The sequence below is a fragment of the Myotis brandtii genome, unplaced genomic scaffold (genome assembly GCF_000412655.1).
Source record: "Myotis brandtii unplaced genomic scaffold, ASM41265v1 scaffold160, whole genome shotgun sequence".
Lineage (NCBI taxonomy): Eukaryota > Metazoa > Chordata > Mammalia > Chiroptera > Vespertilionidae > Myotis > Myotis brandtii.
In genome coordinates, this window is record NW_005355833.1 from 1,741,750 (window position 1) to 1,764,132 (window position 22,383).

The window sequence follows — 22,383 nt, forward strand, 5'->3', positions numbered from 1 at the left end:
AAAACAACTTGCAGAAAGATTAAACATTGCTCAGCAAACAACTTCCGATCATTTACAAGCAATGGGAAAGATTTTAAAGGTAGGAAAATGGGTGCCACATCAACTAAACAAAAGACAAGTGGAAAACCGAAAAGTCATCAGTAAAATGTTGCTTCAACGGCACGAAAGAAAGTCTTTTTTGCATCGAATTGTGACTGGTGATGAAAACTGGATTTATTTTGAGAATCCCAAACACACAAAATCATGGGTTGATCCAGGTCAACCATCAACATTGACTGCAAGGTCAAATCGCTTCGGAAAGAAGACAATGCTCTGTGTTTGGTGGGATCAGGAAGGTGTGGTGTATTCTGAGCTTCTAAAACCAGGTGAAACTGTTAATACTGATCGCTAGCAACAACAAATAATCAATTTGAACCATGCTTTGATTGTAAAACGACCAGAATAGGCCAGAAGACACAGCAAAGTAATTTTGCTTCATGATACCGCACCATCACACACTTCAAAACCAGTTAAAGACACATTAAAATATCTTGCCTGGGAAGTATTAATCCACCCGCCATATTCACCAGACCTTGCTCTTTCAGATTACCACTTGTTCCGATCAATGGCACATGCATTTTCTGAGCAGCACTTCAAAACGTACGAAGAAGTGTAAAATTGTGTCTCTGAATGGTTTGCCTCAAAACAAGAAAAGTTCTATTGGGACGGTATCCACAAATTACCTAAAAGATGGGGGAAATGTGTAGCTAGCGATGGACATTACTCTGAATAAAGCACTTCTGATGTTTCTCTTGAAATTATCGTGTTTTCTTTGATTACAAAATCCGCATTATTAACCGGTATACCTGGTATGTGACGTGATCACCCCGATAACTCGAGTATCTATCTGGCACCAAACATAGTTATTACAACATTATTGACTATATTTCCTGTATTGCTGTACTTTATATCCCCATGACTATTCTGTAACTACCAATTTCTACTTCTTATTCCCTTCATCTTCTCTACCCTCCCTGAAATCCTCCCTCCCCTCTGGCAGCCATCTATATCTATGTGTCTATTTCTGTTCTGCTTGTTCATTTATTTTGTTTTTTTAGGTTTCACATATAAATGAAATCATATGACATTTGTCTTTCTTTGTCTGACTTATTTCACTCAGCATGGTACCCTCTAAGTCAACTAATATTGTTGCAGTTGACAAAGATTTCATTCTTTTTTTTTTTAGGACCCTCTATATTGTTTTTCATAGTGGCTGTACCAATTTACATTCCCACCAACAGTGCACAAAAGTTCCCTTTTCTCCACGTCCTTGACAATATTTGTTATTTTTTCTCTTATTTAAAATAGCCATTCTAACAGGTATGAGGTGATATCTCATTGTGGTTTTGATTTGCATTTCCCTAATGATTAGTGATGTTGAATATCTTTTCATGTATCTGTTGGCTATCTGTATGTCTTCTTTAGAAAAATATCTATTCAGATCCTCTGCCCATTTTTTAATTGAATTGCTTGTTTTTGTTATTAAATTGTATGAATTCTTGCCCTAACTGGTTTGGTTCAGTGGATAAAGCGTCAGCCTGGGGGCTGAAGGGTCCCAGGTTCGATTCCAGTCAAGGGCATGTACCTTGGTTGTGGGCACATCCCCAGTAGGGGGTGTGCAGGGGGCAGCTGATCGATATTTCTCTCTCATCAATGTTTCTAACTCTATCCCTCTTCCTTCCTCTCTGTAAAAAAAATCAATAAAATATATTTTTTTAAAAATTGTATGAATTCTTTATATATTTTGGATATTAATGCTTTATTAGATATATGTTTTGCAAACATTTTCTTCCATTTAGTAGGTTGCCTTTTCATTTTGTTGATGGTTTCCTTTGCTATGCAGAAGCTTTTTAATTTGATGTAGTCCCACTGTTTATATTTGCTTTTATTGCCTTTGCTTTGAGTGTCAAATCCAAAATATCATTGCCAACACCTCTTGTCAAGGAACTTATTACCTCCTATGTTTTCTTCTAAGAGTTTTATGGTTTCAGGTCTTTCATTCAAGTCTTTAATCTATTTTGAGTTAATTTTTGTGGATGATAGAAGATAGTGCTCCAATTTCATTCTTTTGCATGTACCTGTCCAGTTTTCTCAACACCATTTATTGAAGAAACTGTTCTTTCCCCATTGTATATTCTTGGCTTCTTTGTCATATATTAATTGGCCCTATATGCATGGGTTTATTTCTGGACTTTCTATTCTGTTTGTTTGATCTGTGCGTCTGTTTTTATGCCAATACTGTACTGTTTAGATTACTATGATATATGTGTGCTTAACTTTATTGTTGAAAGTATTACAAATTCCCCTCCCTCCCCCCCCTTTGATCATCTCCACCCCACTCCTGCCTAACCCTAATCCTAACCCTTTTCTGTTTTTGGTATCAACATAATGCTAGCTTTGTAAAATGCAAGTGTTTGGAAGTGTTTCCTCTTCTGTTTTTTGGAAGAGTTTGAGAAGGATTGGTATTCTTTGAGTGTTTGGTAGAATTCACTTAGTTGAAACCATCAGGCATGGACTTTTGTTTGTAGGGAGTTTTAAAATTACTGATTCAATCTCCTTACTAGAAATTGGTCTGTTCAGATTTTCTATTTCTTCACGATTCATTCTTGGAAGGTTATATGTTTCTATGAATTTATCTATTCCTTCTAGGTCTGTTTGGTTGGCATATAACTGTTTGTTGTAGTCTCTTATGATCCTTTGTATTTCTGTGGTATCAGTTGTAACATCTCTTTCACTTCTGATTTTATTTATTTGAGCCCTTTCTCTTTTCTCTTGGTAAGTCTAACTAAAGGTTTTTCAATTTTGTTTATCTTTTCAAAGAACCTGCTCTTGGTTTCACTGACCTTTTCTGATGTCTTTTTAGTCTCTATTTCATTTATTTCTGCTCCGATCTTTGTTACTTCCTTCCTTCTACTAACTTTTGGCATTGTTCTTCTATTTCTAGTATCTTACGGTATAAAGTTGTTTATTTGAGTGCTGTTTTTTGTTTGTGTTTTGGTTCATGAGGTAGGCATTTATGCTATGAACTTTCCTCTGAGAATTGCTTTTGCTGCGTAAACTTATTTTTCTAGTAAGTTTTGGTATGTTGTATTTCCATTTTTATTTGTCTCAAAATATTTTGTATTTCACTCTTGATTTCTTTATGGACTCATTGATTGTTAACTGCATGTTGTTTAGTCTCCACGTATTTGTGAATTTTCCAGTTTTTTAATAATCGATGTATAGTTTCATACCGTTGGGAAAAAATGCTTGGTATGATCTGTCTTCTTAAATTTGTAAAGACTTGTTTTGTGGCCTATCATATGATCTAGTCCTGGAGAATGTTCTATGTACACTTGAAAAGAATGTGTATTCTATTGCTTTTGGATAGAATATTCTGTGTATATCTAAGTCCATCTGATCATTTAAAGCCAGTGTTTTCTTATTGATTTTCTGTGTGGATGATCTATTTATTGATGTAAGTGGGTATTAAAGTTCCCTACTATTATTGTATTGCTGTCTGTTTCTTCCTTTAGATCTGTTAATATTTGCTTTATATATTTAGATGCTCCTATGTTGGATGCATATAATATTTATAAATATTATATCTTCTTGTTGGATTGACCCCTTTGTAAATATACAGTGGCCATTTTTGTCTTTTCATTCCTCTCTATTGTAGAATAATAGTCTATTATATGGATATATCACATTTTGTCCATTTATTTACTAGTAGAGGGACTTTTGGATTATACCGGTTTGGGGCTATTATGAATAATGCTGCTATTCATATACAAGTCTTTATTTGTTTCTACATTTTCTTTTTCTTGACTAGATACCTGGAGGTTATTAGCATCTTTCTTTAAAATTTTTTAAATTCCTCTCCTAAGGATATGTTTTGCTTTTTTAATTGAGTCTAGAAAGAGAGAAAGGAGGAGAAAGAGAGAAGCAATGATGGGAAAGAGAAACATCTATCAGTTGTGCCCTGACCAGGGATTGAACTTGCAATCTTTTGGTGTATGGTACGACGATGCTCCAACCAACTGAGCAACCTGGCCAGAGCTTTCTTCAAATATTTGTAATCACAGTGAATCAGGCCATCTAGTGCACATCAGTTTTGAGAAGAAATAACCATTTACCATTGTTGCATAGTACATGATCAGTGTAAGTAATTGATATTTCATACTTTGTTAAAGATAGCAGAGGAAAGTGATGACAAAGGTTGATTTTTATTTAGTTACAGCTCCTGTAGGAAACCTATTATCTTCTGCATGACACAAAACCCTTTAGTAAGTTCTTTTATTCTTTTCACTTCCTGATATTTTTCTAATGATCTTCTAAGCATTTCAAATTACTCAAGAGAACTGCATCATAACTACCTATTATCTGTGTGGGATGTCCCTGCTGCAATTCAAATATTCATTACATCATCATTAAAAAAACTCAGCTTACTGTGAAATCTTACTGAAGGAGTGGGAAAACATTGTGACAGAAGACACATGTTGGGATTGGGAATTGTTAACTCTTCTTTGAACAGGATTTAAGGTAATGGAAGAAGACTGCCTTCAGGTAGATCTCATATAGTGAAAGTTAATTATATTTCGTATTTGGGTGTGGTCCATTATATTAGACTAGAAGCCCAGTGCACGAATTTGTGCACGGGTGGGGTCCCTCGGGTGGCCTGCAGAGATCGGGCCCCAGCTCATGCCCCCAGCCTTGCAGCCCCACAGCCCCGCCTGGCACCCCACCTTGGCCTGGTGCCGTCCCCTCACCTGTTCCACCATCCCACCTGCAGGGTGATTGATCGGGGCTGGGCCCCCCCACCCGGCTCCCTCAGCACCTGGGAGCTGGGCAATGGCCCCGCCCCCCACCGCTGACCCTGATTGCCATCTGTGGGGCGATTGGGCCCCCACTCACACCTGCCTTGGCCTGGCGTCGCCCACCTGCTCCACCATCCCACCGCGGTCCCGCTCTCGTCGGGGCTCATCAGGGCCAGCAGCGCCTCCACTGCCGCCCACTGCCCGTGCAGTGTCGCCAACGCCCGCCATGTTCCGTACCACCCCCTGGTGGTCAGCACATGTCATAGCAAGTGGTCAAACTCCAGGTCTCCCAGTCCAACGATGGCCAGAGGGGACAATTTGCATATTAGGCTTTTATTATATAGGACGATCCATATCCTGATTTCTAGGATAAGAGTCATTGTCATCACCAGTTCCACAGAGCAGTAGCTTCCAGTTTATATAGTACATTTAAGTTTACAAAATGGTTTTTTTCATTCATTTTATTCATTCAACAATTCATTGAGTTCTAGCTCTAAGACAGGCACTGCTAAGCACTGACTCACTTAATTCTCATAACAACCTTGTCATTGTAGGAAGATTAGGTATCACCCTTTATCTTGTATATAACACACACACAGAACAAACACACATACATTTTCCATGTCGTTTCTGCTTCCTCTGAGAGAATCGGACCAACAGGAATCTATTCTGATTCCCACAAAAGTCTCTGTGCATAAAATGGCTGGATATTTTTCTAAAATGAAAGAAGATAAGAAATATTAAAAATGGGTCACTTTTTTGTATCTTTATCTCACTTTCTCCAATGTGATACTGACCTCTTGGCCAAGATAGATTAAAACCAAACCTCAAATTAGAGAACATCAAAACATGGTATTTCATATGTAATACAAAGGGGATTATAGCTAATTTGTTTTTCACTATAGGCTTATGTTTTATATTAGAGATGAAGCTTGCTTCTTTTAGTGGTATGAAAAGAACCTGTAATTCCAGGATTCTACACACCTCATTTGTATTTTCTTTGAGAAAATGTCCTAGTTAAAATCAATGCCCTAGTATTCATTTAAGCTCCCTTGCCTTCAATAAAACTAATTGATAAACCCTAATAATTAATGGCCTGATTAAAGCAAAATGACTTACATCTGCCCTGATGGTTGCCATTTATAATCAGTCACTTTAATGACTCATCTTTTCTGCGCTTTGCTTACAGAAGAAAGGCTACAATGTTTTAAGTGAGCTGAATGGAAAGCTTATATACCGTCAATTATTGTTTGTTTTCTATAACTTGAGATTGCATTAAAATAAGCATAAATATAACTACCTCCTTAAAAGTAATCTTTCTCCCTTGTATGTTGTGCTGTTGTCTATGGCTTTAAGTCACATTGAAAACAAACCCACCAAAAAAAAGAAAAAAAAAAGAAAAAGAAATTCAATTATTTCAATATTCCTGGAGATATTCTTGAGAGTTATAATAGTTGTCCATTTTAAATGAAAACTTGGAAGTAGCAAGTGGCTATGTACTAGGATTGTTTATACCTCAAATACCTCAAAAAATACAGATGGAACATTTTATTTAAATTAAGTAAAACTTCAGACAGGAGCTGTCCTCATTCCAACATTGAAAGAGATTTCATTTTCTTAATATTCTGCCACAGGAATTCAGGTTTAGCCTAACTAGGTAAAGTCCTAATATTATTTATATCCTATCTATTTTTTAAAAAGATTTGAGGCAACCCTAACCAGTTTGGCTCAGTGGATAGAGGGTCAGCCTGTGGACTAAAAGGTCCCAGGTTCGATTCTGGCCAAGGGCATGTACCTTGGTTGCGGGCACATCCCCAGTAGGAGGTGTGCAGGAGGCAGCTGATCGATGTTTCTCTGTCATCGATGCTTCTAACTCTCTATCCCTCTCCCTTCCTCTCTATAAAATATCAACAAAATATATTTTAAAAAAAGATTTGAGGCAGCTTACAATATAAAATCCAAACAATTAACAAAAGACAAAAAAAATAATTTTAAGGTAAAGGGATATCTCCACTTCTGCCTAGAAAGGAATCACTGCTATGGGAGTTGCCCTCCACCAAAAATAACTAAAAAACTGGACCAAATTTACGAAAATCTGTTTTCATACATTAGATAAGAAAGTAGTACAGGACTATGACTCTTGAGAGAAGGGAAACTGATGAGGTGAGCCTTATAACCACCCACGCTTTCTGCCTAAAGACAATTTCTGGACTGCAGCTTAGGGAGAGAGAACTCATACAGACCCCTAGGTCTGAGGTGAAGAGACAGTGTTTAGAGGTCAAGAAGGCCAAAATGGCTAGAATTTATAGCAGAATCCTAGAGAGGCAGGATCTATGCAGAAAAGGAGCTCAAGAAATTATATAAGAATCTTGAGTTTTGGGGTGGATATCAACCTATGGATTCATATGATGAAATCTTATAAATCTAGACAATGAACGACTATATGGAAAACAAATTTGGGGGGTAGGGGGGCTATAAGCCAAACAGGTAGGGGATTTTTAAAATTCCAACCAGCCACGCCCTAACCGGTTTGGCTCAGTGGATAGAGCGTTGGCCTGCGGACTGAAAGGGGTGGTTATAAGGCTCACCTCATCAGTTTCCCTTCTCTCAAGAGTCATAGTCCTGTACTACTTTCTTATCTAATGTATGAAAATTTTCTTGACATATTCTGAACTTTCTAGCAATTAAATCAAAGGGAAATTCAGCAGGTTACATCGGTCTTTTCTAAATGCTTTTCAATTCCGGTCAAGGGCATGTACCTTGGTTGCGGGCACATCCCCAGTAGGAGGTGTGCAGGAGGCAGCTGATCGATATTTCTCTCTCATCGATGTTTCTAACTCTCTATCCCTCTCCCTTCCTCTCTGTAAAAAATCAATAAAATATATTTTTTTTAAAATTCCAACCAGCCAGAGTGAAGATACCTTGTTGGAGCATTCAAGAGAGACTTTAGAAGGAGCATGCTTTAATGGTAGGGCTAAACTAGCCCTAGACTAGGGGGTTACTATAGGCACTCTATATAAAAACTCGAAAGCCTGCAAATGATCTGGGTATCTGCAAATAAGTTAACTACTTGCCAGTATTAAGTCCAACACTCTTTAAAGGATGATAACAATATTCATTACTCAACAACATACAATTTACAATATCTGGCCTCCAAATAAAAATTAGTAGGTGAACAGAGAATTATTCTTCTGATAATACTATAACCTGAAAAAAAAATCAGTCCATAGAAATAGAAACCTTCCCCCTGCTGAGATACTGGACTTAGCAGACAAGGACTTAAGAACAATTACTGTAAATATTATAAGTATACTCAAGGATTTCAATGAAAACATGAGCATTACAGGGAGAGAAATGGAAGACAAAAAGAACCTAGTGGAACATCTAAAGATAAAAAGTAATACATCTAAAATAAAAAATTTTACTTAATGAAATTAACCATAGATAAGATACTACAGAAGAAACCATTAGTAATCTTGATGTTAGAGATATAGAAATTATCCAAAATTACTACCAAAAAAAGAAAGACTAAAAAAATGAGCACAGCCTCAGGGACTTTTGAAATTGTATCAAGAAGTCTAGGATATATGTGTAACTGGAGTCTCAGAAGGAAAGGAGTGAGAAAAGGGAACAAAAAATACTTTGAAGAAATAATGGTTCCAATTAAATGAAACCTATAAACCCATAGATCTGTGAAGCTCAACAAACCCTAACCAGGATAAAAACAAAACCATACCAAAGCATATCAAAATAAAAAATTTGAAAATAAGTGAATTTTTAAATCTTTAAAATATTCAGAGAAAACGAAATACATTAAGAGAACAAAAATAAAAATTACAGCAGCCCAGCCAGTGTGGCTCAGTGGTTGAGTGTCGACCTGTGAACCAGGAGGTCACAGTTTGATTCCCAGTCAGGGGACATGCCCAGGTTGTGGGCTAGATCCTGGTGGGGGCTATACAGGAGCCAGCCAATCAATGATTCTCTCTCATCATTGATGTTTCTAATTCTATCTCCCTCTCCATTCCTCTCTGAATCTCACTCATTCATGGTTAATAAAGACCATTATAAACTTTTGAACAATAATAGATACAGAGGCAGAGCTGCCTCAAACTGATTGTCAAACTGCAGCGGGAAGGACAGGGAGGGTTGGGGGACAGGAGGGAGGGGGGTAAGAGATCAACCGAAGGACTTGTATGCATGCATATAAGCATAACCAATGGACATAAGACACTGCGGGGTAGGAGGGGGGGCGGGATTGTCAAGGGCGGGGAAGAAAAAAAAGGACACATATGTAATATCCTTTGTAATACTTTAAGCAATAAATAAAAAATAAAAAAATAAAGAAGAATTATAGCAGACTGTGTCAAAAGCTATGCATGCCAAAAGTTAATGGAATGACATCTTTCAAATGCTGGGAAGAAAAAACCTGTCAACCCAGAATTCTGTTCTTAAATATATACACTTGTCAAACTCACCAAATTGTGCATTCAAAATGATCCAATAAAATTCATTTTTTTCAAATGAATAAAATTGATTTTTAAAAGTAAAGGAAAATAAGAGAAGAAAATTTTCTTGACATATTCTGAACTTTCTAGCAATTAAATCAAAGGGAAATTCAGCAGGTTACATCCGTCTTTTCTAAATGCTGGCCTAAAGACCAGGCTGTGTGCGATTGGTTTCTGATTTAGTAGATCTGAGGTGGAACCCCAAAAGTTGTCTTTTTTTTAATGCACAGCTAGGTTTGGGAGCTATTTAGTTACATAACTCTCATTGTCTTTATTATAGTAAGAGTGCCAATTGTTCAGGAAGAAAATCCCATTTAGAGTATATAAAAGCAGTATTGTTATCCTGAAATCTCAATATTTTGGGTCAGAGAATATACCAGCATGTCAGTCTGCCGTCTCCTGAAGGGCAGGGTCTTACTCATGTTTCTCTCTGCAGCACCTGTGGATTCTTCTCAGAATGAAAAATGTCACTTGGAAATGTATTCATTCTGAAGTATATACCATTAAGTATGGAAAAGATGCAGCTCCTTCTCAGGCCAAATTCATGCCCCTCTGGATAAGCATGTTTGCCCATCTATTTAGTACAGATATCATTCATTCACCATTTGCTCAACAAATATTGTTTCTCATCTGTACCAGGCACCATTCTAGATTATAGTAGGAACAAAACAGATGAAGTCTCTGCATTCATGGGGCTTCCCTTCAAGAGGGGGAATTGTGAGGGAACAGATTTACTTATGCAGATATTATAGTGTGTTGTTGATGGTGCTAAATGTTAAGAAGAACATTGAAATGGGGCAGAGGGAAAAGGGGTATCTGGGGTGGGAAGGTTCTACTGTTCATGCTGGGTGGCTGGGGAAGGTAGCATTTGAGCAGAAACCTAAAAGACGTGAAGGAGCAGCCTATGCATATACATGGGAGTGGAGTACTCCAGGGCTATGGAGCCACAATGCAGGAGCATGCCTGGCAAATGAGATGAAGCAGGGGAGAGGAGTAGGGAGGGTGAGAGCACAAGGTAGTGGGGGAGCCAGCTCAGAGAAGCCTTAGACCAGGGGTAGGGAATGTCCAGCCTGCAGACCATAGAAGGCCCTCATAATCATTTGGGCTGGTTCTGCCAAGACATGAGGGGTGAGTTAATTAAATGTTTGACCAAATATAGCAGGCTAATTTTTTTTGTAGTATTTCTGTTTCTTGAATCTTTTTTCTTTGTAGTCTTTATTGTTGAAAGAATTATATATGTCCTCTTTTTTCTCCCATTGACCCCTTATAGCCCACCCCCATCCCATGCCTCCACCACCCTATTTTCTGTATCCATGGGTTAAGCATATATGCATACAAGTTCTTTGGTTGATCTCTTTCCTCTTTCCACCCACCCCTGCCTTCCCTCTGTGATTCCACAGTCTGTTCCATGCTTCTATGTCTCTGGATCTGTTTTGTTCATCAGTTTATTTTATTCATTAGATTCCACATATGAGTGAGATCATGTGATATTTGTCTTTCTCTGACTGGCTTATTTTGCTTAGCATAATATTCTCCAGGTCCTTCCATGCTGCCTCAAAGGGTAAGAGATCCTCCTTTTTTTACTGTTTCATAGTATTCCATTGTCTACTGGTAAATGTGCCACAGCTTTTTGATCCACTCATCTCCTGATGGGCACTTGGGCTGTTTCCAGATCTTAGCTATTGTTAATTGTGCTGCTATGAACATAGGGTGCATACATTCTTTCTGATTGGTGTTTCGGGTCTCTTAGGATATATTCCCAGAAGTGGGATCACTGGGTCAAATGGCAGTTCCATATTTAATTTTTTGAGGAAACTCCATACTGTTTTCCATAATGGCTACACCAGTCTGCATTCCCACCAGCAGAGTATTAGGGTTCCCTTTTCTCCACATCCTCGCCAACACTTGTCATTTGTTGATTTGTTTATGGTAGCCAATCTGACAGGTGTGAGGTGATACCTCATTGTCATTTTAATTTGCATCTCTCTGATGATCAGTGACTTTGAGCATTTTTTCATATGTCTCTTAGCCATCTGTATGCCTACTTTGGAGAATTGTCTATTTAGGTCCTTTGCCCATTTTTTAATTGGATTTTTGTCTACCTTTTGTTAAGTTGTATGAGTTCCTTATATGTTTTGGATATTAACCCTTTATCAGATGTATCATTGCCAAATATGTTCTCCTATACAGTGGGCTCCCTTTTCATTTTGTTGATGGTTTCTTTTGCTGTGCAGAAGCTTTTTATTTTGATGTAGTCCCATTTGTTTATCTCCTTAGTTTCCTTTGCCCTAGGAGATGAATCCGTAAACATATTACTGCGAGAGATGTCTGAGATTTTGCTGCCTATGGTTTCTTCTAGGATTTTTATGGTTTCACATCTTACATTGAAGTCTTTTGAGTTTATTCATTTTTAGTTTATTCTTGTGTGTGGTGTAACTTGTTGGTCTATTTTCATTTTTTGCATGTATCTGTCCACTATTTGCAACAGCATTTAATGAAGAGACTGTCTTGATTCCGTTGTATGCTCTTGCCTCCTTTGTCAAATATTAATTGAGCATATGGCTTGGGTAGATTTCTGGGGTCTCTGTTCTGTTCCATTTATCTATATGCCTATTCTTGGGCCAGTACCAGGCTGTTTTGATTATAGTGGCTTTGTAGTATAACTTGATATCTGGTATTGTGATCCCTCCAACTTTGTTCTTCTTTCTCAAGATTGCTAGCAGACTGATACAAAGTTGATAATTTTGTATGGCCCTCGAATTATGTTACAAATATCCAAATGGCCCTTGACAGAAAAATGGTTCCCCACCCCTACCTTAGACATCATCATGGGGACTTTGCATTTTTCATTGAGTTGGGAAGCCCTTGGAGGTTTTAGGGAGAGAAGCAAGCATGATCTGATTTAAGTTTTAAAATGATGACTAGCTGCTGTATTCAGCACAGATAATAGCAGAGCAAATGCAAAAAAGGGAAGACAAGTTAGTAGCCTTGTTGAGGCATGGGTGCATATTGTCTACCTAGAATGCCTCCCCAACATTAAATTGGTTTTATAGTTCTACTTACTGGGCTTTAGAAATTATTTTCATTCAGCTGGTATTTACTCAAATACAGCTTAAATTTGCTACAATAGCAATAGAAATAATTTTCTAAATATAATGAAGTACACTGCTTTTGTAGCTTGGTTGACTACCAATGGGAAATACTAATACTTTACAATTATAGAGTGTTTGAGAGTTTAAAATGCAGTGTTTATTCATTATCTCATCTAATCCTCACAGTTTTTTAAGATTGACACATGGTTGTTTCCTTACAGAGGTGGACACTGAAACATTACATGCCAAGTTTATTGCAGGACCCCCAAAAAACTAAAACCCAGGTCTTTTCTCCTCATCTGAATCCATTGGTTTTGATTAAAGGAGTCTGTTATGTTCAAATGATGTCTCAAGATGTTGGTGGGAAAGGGGACACTTAATATAGCAAATTTAGTATATTGTTTGAAGACCATCAACTAGTGAGCAAGATACTATGCTTGGAAGAGATACATACAAAGACAAAGATGTATAAAACATATTCCTACCCTGTGAACTTAATACTTGGGTGGTGATACTTATAACAGTAAATATGGTAAACAACTACTACTAAAAAAAATGTCATATGCTCAGATTCAAACAAATGATACAGCCAGTAAATAGTAAATTCTTTAGCAGTTCAGAGGAGCCAGTGATTCTGATGGCCTGAGTATTTAGGGCAACAGGGAGGAGGGTACCTGAGCTAAAGAATGGGCAGGATTCAGTCAGACAATATTGAAGAAGGGTTTCTAAACCTGGGGTTGGGGGGGGGGGTGGTGAGGGAGAACACATAGAATGAACAAAGGCTTAGTGATAAGGGGTTTTGTTTGTTTTAGGGTGTGTTTTTTTGAGACAGTGATTAACAGTTTAGTCAGAATACAAAGGTTGGTTTGAGGATAAAAGGGTGACTACTACTTTTATACATAAAGTACTCCTGTTAACTAGGCTGAATGTACACAAGTTATACATGTAAGTTAAACAAGATGTTGGAGAGCTGAAAAATCCAGTAAAGTTCTTATTTACACTTTGCCTTTTACAATATAATCTAGCAACTTTGTGGTTTTATTCTTTCTCTCTGTATTAATCCACTTAAGTCAAATATGTGTCCGAGTAAAGATAAAAATGTTAATTTTACCATACCATACTTCATGATTTCCAGGCAGCTCCTTCCAGGAGCTTAAAATATCTGTTCATTAACTGTCTCCATCTGATGTGGTGGCTTAAGAAGTGGTTTAAGGGTGTTGATATATAAAAGACCAGATTGTCGAAAAGAAAAATATTCAGAGTTGAGGGTCTACTAGTATAATGAAAATTAGGTTTGGAAAAAAAGACCAGGCTATGTAGAGTCTAACATTTCTTTCAGTTCAGCAAATGTTGCATGTCTACTGTGGCTATCTATGACTTATATGTGCTGTGCTAAATACTGGAGTACATTTGAAAGCACAACCCTATTCTTAAGGAGTTCACATTTTGGTGGGGTGGAGTCAGAGAATATTTCATTTTCTCCTCAAGGAGAGAATTGAGGTAGTGAAAGTGCTTTATTTCATATAATACTAGTAGCTCTGCACACAGATCCATGCTCCAGTAGCTCGCTGCCGCTCTCCTGTAGCTCTCTGCCCGCTGCCCCGCCCTCCTGTAGCTTGTTGCCCTGCCCCCTCCTGTAGCTCTCCACTGTCCACTTGTAGCTCGCTGCCCCACCCTCCTGCTGATCCATGATCTGGTCATTACTCGGTCGGTCATTACACCTCATGGTGTAACAGATAATTAGCATATTCCTCTCATTATATAGGACTAGAGGCCCGGTGCATGAAATTCATGCACAGGTAGGGTCCCTAGGCCTGGCCAGCAATCAGGGCCAATCGGGGCCTTCCTTCCCCGGCTTCCAGCCAAGGCCTTCCTTTGTTCCATGCTGCCCCCGATGGTCATTGCACGGCACAGCAAGCAGTCGAACTCCTGGTCGGTCAAACTCCTGAGGGGACAATTTGCATATTAGCCTTTTATTACATAGGATGTTGGTGGTATAAGATTTATATTGAAATTGGGGAAACTGAAGGCAGAGAGAGTTGATAAAACTGTCTTCAGACTCACCCTCCCTCCAAAGGAAGTATCCAGTGTGTGTTATTTGAAGGGCGTGCTCCAGAAACATGTTCTATAGCTGCCCTCTGATCACTGAAACAGAATCATCAACATGAAGTCATACTATGTGTTCATGGCTTCCATTCCTTTATTTTCTCCTCCATTCAACAAATACTTATTAAGCATTTACTGTATGCCTGGCACCCTTCTAGGGACTGGGAATATAGTGGTCAGTAACAGAGATAAAGTCCCTGCCTTCATGGAGTTTACATTGTTGCATCAGTCAGACAACACTAAATAGCTAATGCATGAGAAAGTACCTAGCATGTTGCCTGTCACATAGTAGGTAGGGCTCAATAATTGTTAATTACAGAGTTTGAACTTGAAGTTTGAATTAAATATCTACTCTTGGCAGGATACTTTGTTGGGGTACCCTTTTGCAGGATAAAGGGGAGGAGATGAACTCATTTACAGATTTTTTTAAATTGTTACATTAAAAATGATGAGTCCTGTGTTCAGTTTTGGGGTGATTAAGATTATATGCTATATTAAATACAACAAGTTGCCTATTCCCGACCACTTTTGCCATCGAAGATGAACGTTGAAACAGGTGCTGTTCTGTACTGTCAAAAGCAGTGTGCTCTTGTCCTGCTTGGGTGATTTTTGTGGGCTCTCTGAATTCCTGAAAAAGCTCATTGTTGTCACTGACAATGTTTCACAGAAACCCTTTGTGTCATTATTTAGCAACTGACTGCCTTGGCAAAAGCTATGTCAGTTCTTTTGTTAACTATAACAGCAGTCAAAAATGATGTAAGGGACGAGAAGGCCAACTGAAACAAAGGCTGATAAGTGCATGCAGGCACACACTCACATCTTTTAGATCAATTTCTGAGTATCATCTGAAGTAGTATTTATCATATCAAACCAGAAAAAAGCAATGTGGCATTTATTTTTTCATTGTTTTGTTCAGCTATGACCTGTTACCAGCAACATACGAACACTTTTTTTCCTGTTGGCTTCCCTTTTGCCTTACTATTTTTTAAATGGGAGTAATAGTTTCATACTGAGAGCAAAACAAGCCCTTTTGTGCAAATTCTTTGCAAGATTACATTTTCTTTTCTACCTACTTTTCCTAAAAGGCAGGGGATAGGATGACGGGTGTATTTACTGTTGTTGAAAGCCAACATTTTTTGACTTTCACTTGAAATAAACCCTTGCTTCCATAGAAACCAGAAATAGCTGGAAGTGGAGGTGTTAGGACCTTACATTTAGTTGCCTCCAGATAAAATGCTTTGCATCAAATCTGTGATTGGCAGTCCAAGTTGAACAGATGATGTCGTTTCTGCAATATAGTAGGGTGTGCGTGTGCGCTTCTTTTTAGAGCAAGCACTGTAGATGTGGAATTAGTTACATGGACTTTTCTCCTCCCTTTTTAGATGTGAAGCCCTCCAATATGCTAGTAAACACCAGAGGACAGGTCAAGCTCTGTGACTTTGGAGTTAGCACTCAGGTAGGTCTCTTTTCCCTCCCCATCTGCTCTCCTCTCTGCAGCATCCCCTTTTTATTTCCAATCTCCTCTCTGGATTGAAAAGTCACCCAGCCGCCAGACAAACAGAGCTCTGCATCTTCTCCTCGGCTGGGAGTGTGGTATTCATTTTTAATCTCCGGGCGAGTTTCCTTCATCAGAATATGATTGTTCATTGTTTAATGACAGTAAAAACTGCTGATATTGTAATTACTACTTACGAATAGCAAACTTCATTGATATGCAGTGTTGATATGAAGCGTTTTGGCCAGACAAAAGGGAGGGCAGAGTGGGAGCTGTGCCTGGGGAGCCCAACTGGCCCACAATAAAAATTAATATTGGGAGCAACAATGGTGGAGGGCCATTACAATGTGCAGCACAAATTTTAATTAATTTCCATTTTGGGCCTCCCCTGAGAACCCCGGTGATAGTGACCCATGAGCGTGCTGTGATGTTGATTTGAATTGCAGCCACCTTTACTCCCAGCCAAACACGAAGACCAAAGCGAAGGTCATCGTTGTATTATGAGTTGTCAAAGTCTGTTATCCCTCCAGCGTATTTAGTGTTCGTTTCATTCTAGTAATGCATGGGGCTTCTTCATTCACATCTTGAGCCATTTGAGTGTGTTCAAATTCTACTTCAAATTGACTTTTTATATCAGATGGTTTGGGGGTACTAAAGCGATAAGCATCCTGCTTAAGTGAATTGTTTAAGGTTATCTGCCATAAACTGTAATGCTGTGCTTGTTTAAATGGAAATCACATTCAAAAGAAAAGAGAGATTTAACCATTTTTAATGCCTTTGTAGATTTGTTCCCTTTTACGTAATTTTTAGTTGATTTATAGAAATGATGATTGTAGGTTAAATGAGGAATAATTGCCCATTTTATTTCCACATTATCTTTATATTGTTCTAACAGACTGTTTTTGTCTCATAGCTGGTGAATTCTATAGCCAAGACGTATGTTGGAACAAATGCTTATATGGCAGTAAGTAAACTTATGCAAAAATAACATTTAAAACCAACATCTTTATCTTTATGTACTTGGTAATGTATAATTCTTGAATTAATTCCACAGCTTTAGCCTAACATATCATAAGTTACAAAGTTAATTCAGTCATGATTTGATTTTTAAACCTTTCTAAAAGACATTAGGATTTATACAGGAGCTACCAACTTAGCTGATTTTGTTGACTTAACTGGTTGGCTCGAATGTGAAATAGCTGAGTTTTGAAGTTTAATCCAACAGAAAAATTGCACCTTATAGCATATTGGATACTTTGCCACATTGCTTATTTAATTAACCCTCAAATGTACCAAATTGCCAGTCAGTAAGATTGGTTGTTGTTTTTTTTCCAGGAATACAAACATGCTTTGTCACCAGATCAAAATTAAATTATTGATGTGACCAACTCTTACTTATGGATCTCTGAATGTAATGGTTTAGCAGGCAATTCTCTTTAGAACTTGTACATCTATATTCTGTTAATTTGTTGGGCTCATGCCTATTATAAGATAATTTAGTTCCACTGAAATAAATTTACCAAGAATAAAAAGTAGAAGCATAGAACTGTTTCAAAGACTGATGTGGACTTGGTTTTGACCTTTTTCTTTTTCCTACCTTTCAAGAAGAATAGTCCATAAAAATGCTTTGTGTATTGGTTTTCACCATCACTTCAAGAGTTGGGGGGTGAGAGGAGACAAGCAGGAAGTTTATCTAGTATCATTTTTGGAGCAAAGTTTTGTTTTAACATCTTAATGACTTTTTTTTTTATTGAGGGTTTTATATTTATTCAAATAGTCCATTCCATTTCCAGTAGTCTTTATTTATATATCATAAAGTTAAACGATGTTAACATGGATAGAACCCTAGATTTTATTCTCAGTAATCTTTGTTCATATATTATCTTGACCAGAAGATCTTAATATGGATGGAACCCTGGACCTTATTCTAAGAACAGTACTGAGCACTTTTTTAATTGAGATACCAGAGCAGTTCATTTTGGTTTTGTATTGTTTTTATGTTTTTAAAGAAAATTCATTATTTTTCATTTTTCTAGGCAATGTAAAAAAGATATATATTTACCTCTGAAGTCATCATACCTGTTTTTATAAATCTTAAAAACCCACCAGGCTCTACCAAGGTAGCTGAGATTGGTGAACCGCCTTTATAATTAACAAAATCTTGCCAAATGCCACAATTTCAGTCTTGAAAGAATATGAAACATTGTGATTATAAAAAAAAACAACAACACTAGAAATGAAACAACTTCTCAACTACCCATCATGTTCTTAGTAGTTTTAAATTGCTCTACTAATTAAATTGCATTATGTTTGAATGTACAAATCCAGATCACAATTGTCTTTCCCAGGTGTACATTAAAGAAATTACTTTTTTCCTTTTTGTTTATGGATGAATGTGATGCGTCCATCTGTTAATTGAAGTGTGAGGATTAAAATTATGAAACTTTAGCTCAGATTGCCAAAGCTAAAATTGCTTTGCTTCTTGGGTGAGTGAATTCTAGTCATCAACTTCTTAGTTCAAGCTGTAAAAAGCTTAAGGTACCTCGGAAGCGAAGAGTGATAGTCTGATAGTGAACTTTGCTCAATTCAGCAGGCTCCGGTTGGCCATGTCCTTTCCTAACTGGTGTGAGGTCAGAGGTTGAAAGTGGGAGAAGATAGAAATAACCTTCATTTTTCTGTTCTGGGTATTTTTCTCTGCCTTCTCTCTGCTAACAGTCTCATGAGGGAGAAAGGCTTGGCTTGTTTTTTAAACCACAGTTGGTTCTCATTTTAGCTGGGTAGTCCATAAAAATGCTTTTGTGTATTGGTTTCCACACAATATTCCAAAATATTGTAACTTTGAGTTCTACAGGAGGATCTCTTCCAAGTGTCAGTGAACGGCATACAGTTCTCAGGCCAAATTCAGCTTACTGCCTATTTCTGTAAAGAAGGTTTTAAAATTACACAGTACTATACAAATGCACATACACAAATGAATACATGTGAAACCAGTGAAATCTGAATAAATTGTAAACTGTACCAGTGTCGATTTCCTGGTCGTAATATCGTATTATAGTACTACCACTGGGGGGAACTGGGTGAAGGGTGCACAAAACCTCACTATATTATATTATATTAAACTAGAAGCCCCGTGTATGAAAATTCATGCACTCAGGGGTCCCTCAGCCCAGCCTGCACCCTCTCGCAGACCAGGAGCCCTTGGGGGATGTCTGACTGACGGGGGGGATGTCTGTCTGACTTACCTCTGTAGGAGGTAACCCATGGGCCAATTGGGGGATGGTGCTGGCCAGTGAGCAGCTGGCCCTGCCCCCCTGATCACCCCTCCGCCACCGCCTGTCGTTGCCACCCCCCTCTGCCTGCTAGCACCCGCCTTGGCTGGCCTGGCGCTGCACACTCACCAGCCCTGCCCCGCGCCGACAGGTCATTCCACCATTCAGTCGATTTGCATATTAGGCTTTTATTATATAGGATTATATTATATTATATCATATCATATCATATATCATATTTACTATATTATATTTATTATATCTATTATATATATTCGACTTCTTGTGAATCAATAAGTATTTCAAAATAAAAAATCAAATTTAAAAAAGAAAGTTTTATTGAAACGTGGTCATGCCCACTTGTTTGCATATTGTCTGTGGCAACTGTGGCACTACAGTGGCAGAGTGGAATAGTTGTGACAGTTGCTACAGAGACCATATGGCCCACAGAGTGACAAATATTTAGTATCTGGCCCTTTACAAAAAAAAATTTGCCAACCTCTGATCTATGCCAGTAAAAGCTGTTTCTGAAACTGAGTAACTTCAATTAATCAACCAGTATTTATTAAGCATCTTCTGCTGTTAAGTACAGTGGAACTACTCTGTAATCCATATAAGACATGGGTTAAATAGGAACATGGTATTATATATGGCCACATTATGTGTGACATAAGAAAGAATTAACTTGTACCAAACATACATTCAGAGAATAAGAAGGCATACAATGTGATGGTTCAAGCAGTATGGGAAAAAGGCACTTATAAGAAAGAGATCACTGTGGAAAGATGAGCAAGGACTCAGAAATAGAAGGTTATGTGACATGGGTGAAGTGATGCGGTAGAGTAGCGGACAATAATAAATTGTGGAAATATATAAATATATAATTGTGGAAATATATATAATGCCCTCATTTTATGTCCATTGCCCTCACTTTATGTTCATACATACTTCTATACAGTGATAATAACAATAATAACAGCTAATAATTAACACTGTGTGCCAGTTACTCATAAACTCTTACAAATATTAACTCTTTAAATCCTCACAACAACCCTATGAAGTAGGTAATATTCTCATTTTATAGACAAATAAACCAAGGGATAGAGAAATTAAGTGATTTGCCCAACTTCATACAACTATTAAATAGCAGAGTCAGAATTCAAACCTAAGTATCAGACTCCAGAGACTAAACACTTTACTGCTCTACCTCTCACTATATTCCTAAATTATTTCTGTGTTGCTCCCAATCTAGATTATGAACTTCACAGGGGCAAGATTTATTCTGCTCATTCTCTTTATCTGGTCCCTCATATACATAGTGCTAAATGAATGAATTCATAAAAACTGTATTTCAAATATGACTTGTTCACTAATTATAAGCAGACCATTTTTTTCATATTAAGTATCTTACTTTCATTATAGGGTATAGAAGACCCCCAAATTACTTAGAGACATTTAGCTAAGCTGCTTAAATATTGAAAAGAAATCAAATAAATAGTCCTGCATGTGTCTAATCTTACTTCATTCTCCTATAACCTGAAGTGTAAGGTACAAGAAAATGATAATAAGGAAAAAGACAGGAGGCTCTTCTAAGATCCTAAGGCATTTTAAAAACACACATATGGTGGAGTTTCCTTATAAAGTTAAATATGGAACTGCCATTTGACCCAGTGATCTCATTTCTAGAAATATATCCTAAAAACCCCGAAACACCGATCAGAAAGAATGTATGCACACCTATGTTCATAGCAGCACAATTTACAATAGCTAAGATCTGGAAACAGCCCAAGTGCCTATCAGGAGATGAGTGGATAAAAAAGCTGTGGCACATTTATACCATAGAATATGTTATGCCCAGATTTCAGGATCCCCAAGAAACCACACCAGGGAGCCAGCGAGTCCGATGCAAAAGCATTAGAGTCTTTATTCGAGCTAGCTCGGGCTCCCCGTCCGCCACACTCGCTGACGCAGCGGCGGCGGGGGGGCGGGGACAGAGAGAGAGAGACCGCTCTGTGGGGAGAGGGGTTTTATAGTGAGGGGAGGAGAGAGGACTGTGGGTCCTGCCGATTGGCCAGGTGCAATTCGGTGTCTTGTTACACAGGATGTGGTCGTATCTATGGCACACACTTCCCTTGATTATCATTGGTTAGTTTAAAGAAATCCTAGGTGTGGCTAGCAGAGGCTTGGGCTTCCGGGAAGAAGCTCCTTGCTGAGCACATGGCTGCTGCCCAAAAATGGAGGATCCGGGGCAAGATGGAGGGCGTAGCCCTCGCCCTTTCAGAATACTAAGCAGCAATAAAATAGAAGAATCTCTTGCCCTTTGAGACAGCATGGAGGGACCTGGAGAGTATCATGCTAAGCGAAATAAGTCGGAGAAAGACAAGTATCACATGATCTCTCTCATCTGTGGAATCTAATGAATAAAATAAACTGAAGAACGGAGTGGATCCAGAGACATGGAAGCATGGAACAGAGTGCAGAATCTTGGAAGGAAGGTGGGGGAGAGGGGAGAAGTAATCAACCAAGAACCTTGTATGCATATATGCATGGTTCATGGCCACAGACAATTGGACGGTGAGGGCCTGAGGGGTGAGGAGGAGGGGCGGACAGGGGCCGGCTCGAGGGGGTCAATGGAGGAAAAGAGGGGACATATGTAATACTTTCAACAATAAAGAATTATTTTTAAAAAAAAATTAAAAAACACACACACAAATTATGGGCACAGTGGAGTATTTAGGAGACTTGAAAAGTTATCTGGTGAGACTGAGAACCGGAAAGTGAAGTGGTGTGTTATTTTAGAGGCAGATTGTTAGGTTCTACAGACGTTTTAATCCAAAATAAGAAAGATTTTCAACTACATTTTGAAAGGATTTCATTCAGAATGATTACAGAAGGGATCCAGAAGGCTTTGGTGGCTTGTATTAAATTAAATCATTTCTCATAAATTCTAATTACTAAAAATGTTACTCTATTTTAAAGATAGAAGTTCCTAAAACTTTAACCCACTGTTCAATCACTGTGATTTGCTTATTGTAATTTTTAAATCACATGTAAAAGTTTGACATTGTTTTTATTAATAAC

The 22,383-nt window shown here is 38.0% G+C and overlaps 1 protein-coding gene across 8 annotated transcripts in view; it reads left to right on the forward strand.

Annotated features, from left to right (window-relative positions):
• MAP2K5 (mitogen-activated protein kinase kinase 5) overlaps positions 1-22,383 on the forward strand; it is a 261,792-nt gene that overhangs the window by 128,275 nt on the left and 111,134 nt on the right. For all 8 annotated transcript variants that reach the window (XM_005862082.2, XM_005862083.2, XM_014536301.1 and 5 more), the window contains 2 exons: positions 15,921-15,994; positions 16,947-16,997. In XM_005862082.2, the coding sequence (XP_005862144.1) occupies positions 15,921-15,994; positions 16,947-16,997 (125 nt within the window). The remainder of the gene's footprint in view (positions 1-15,920; positions 15,995-16,946; positions 16,998-22,383) is intronic.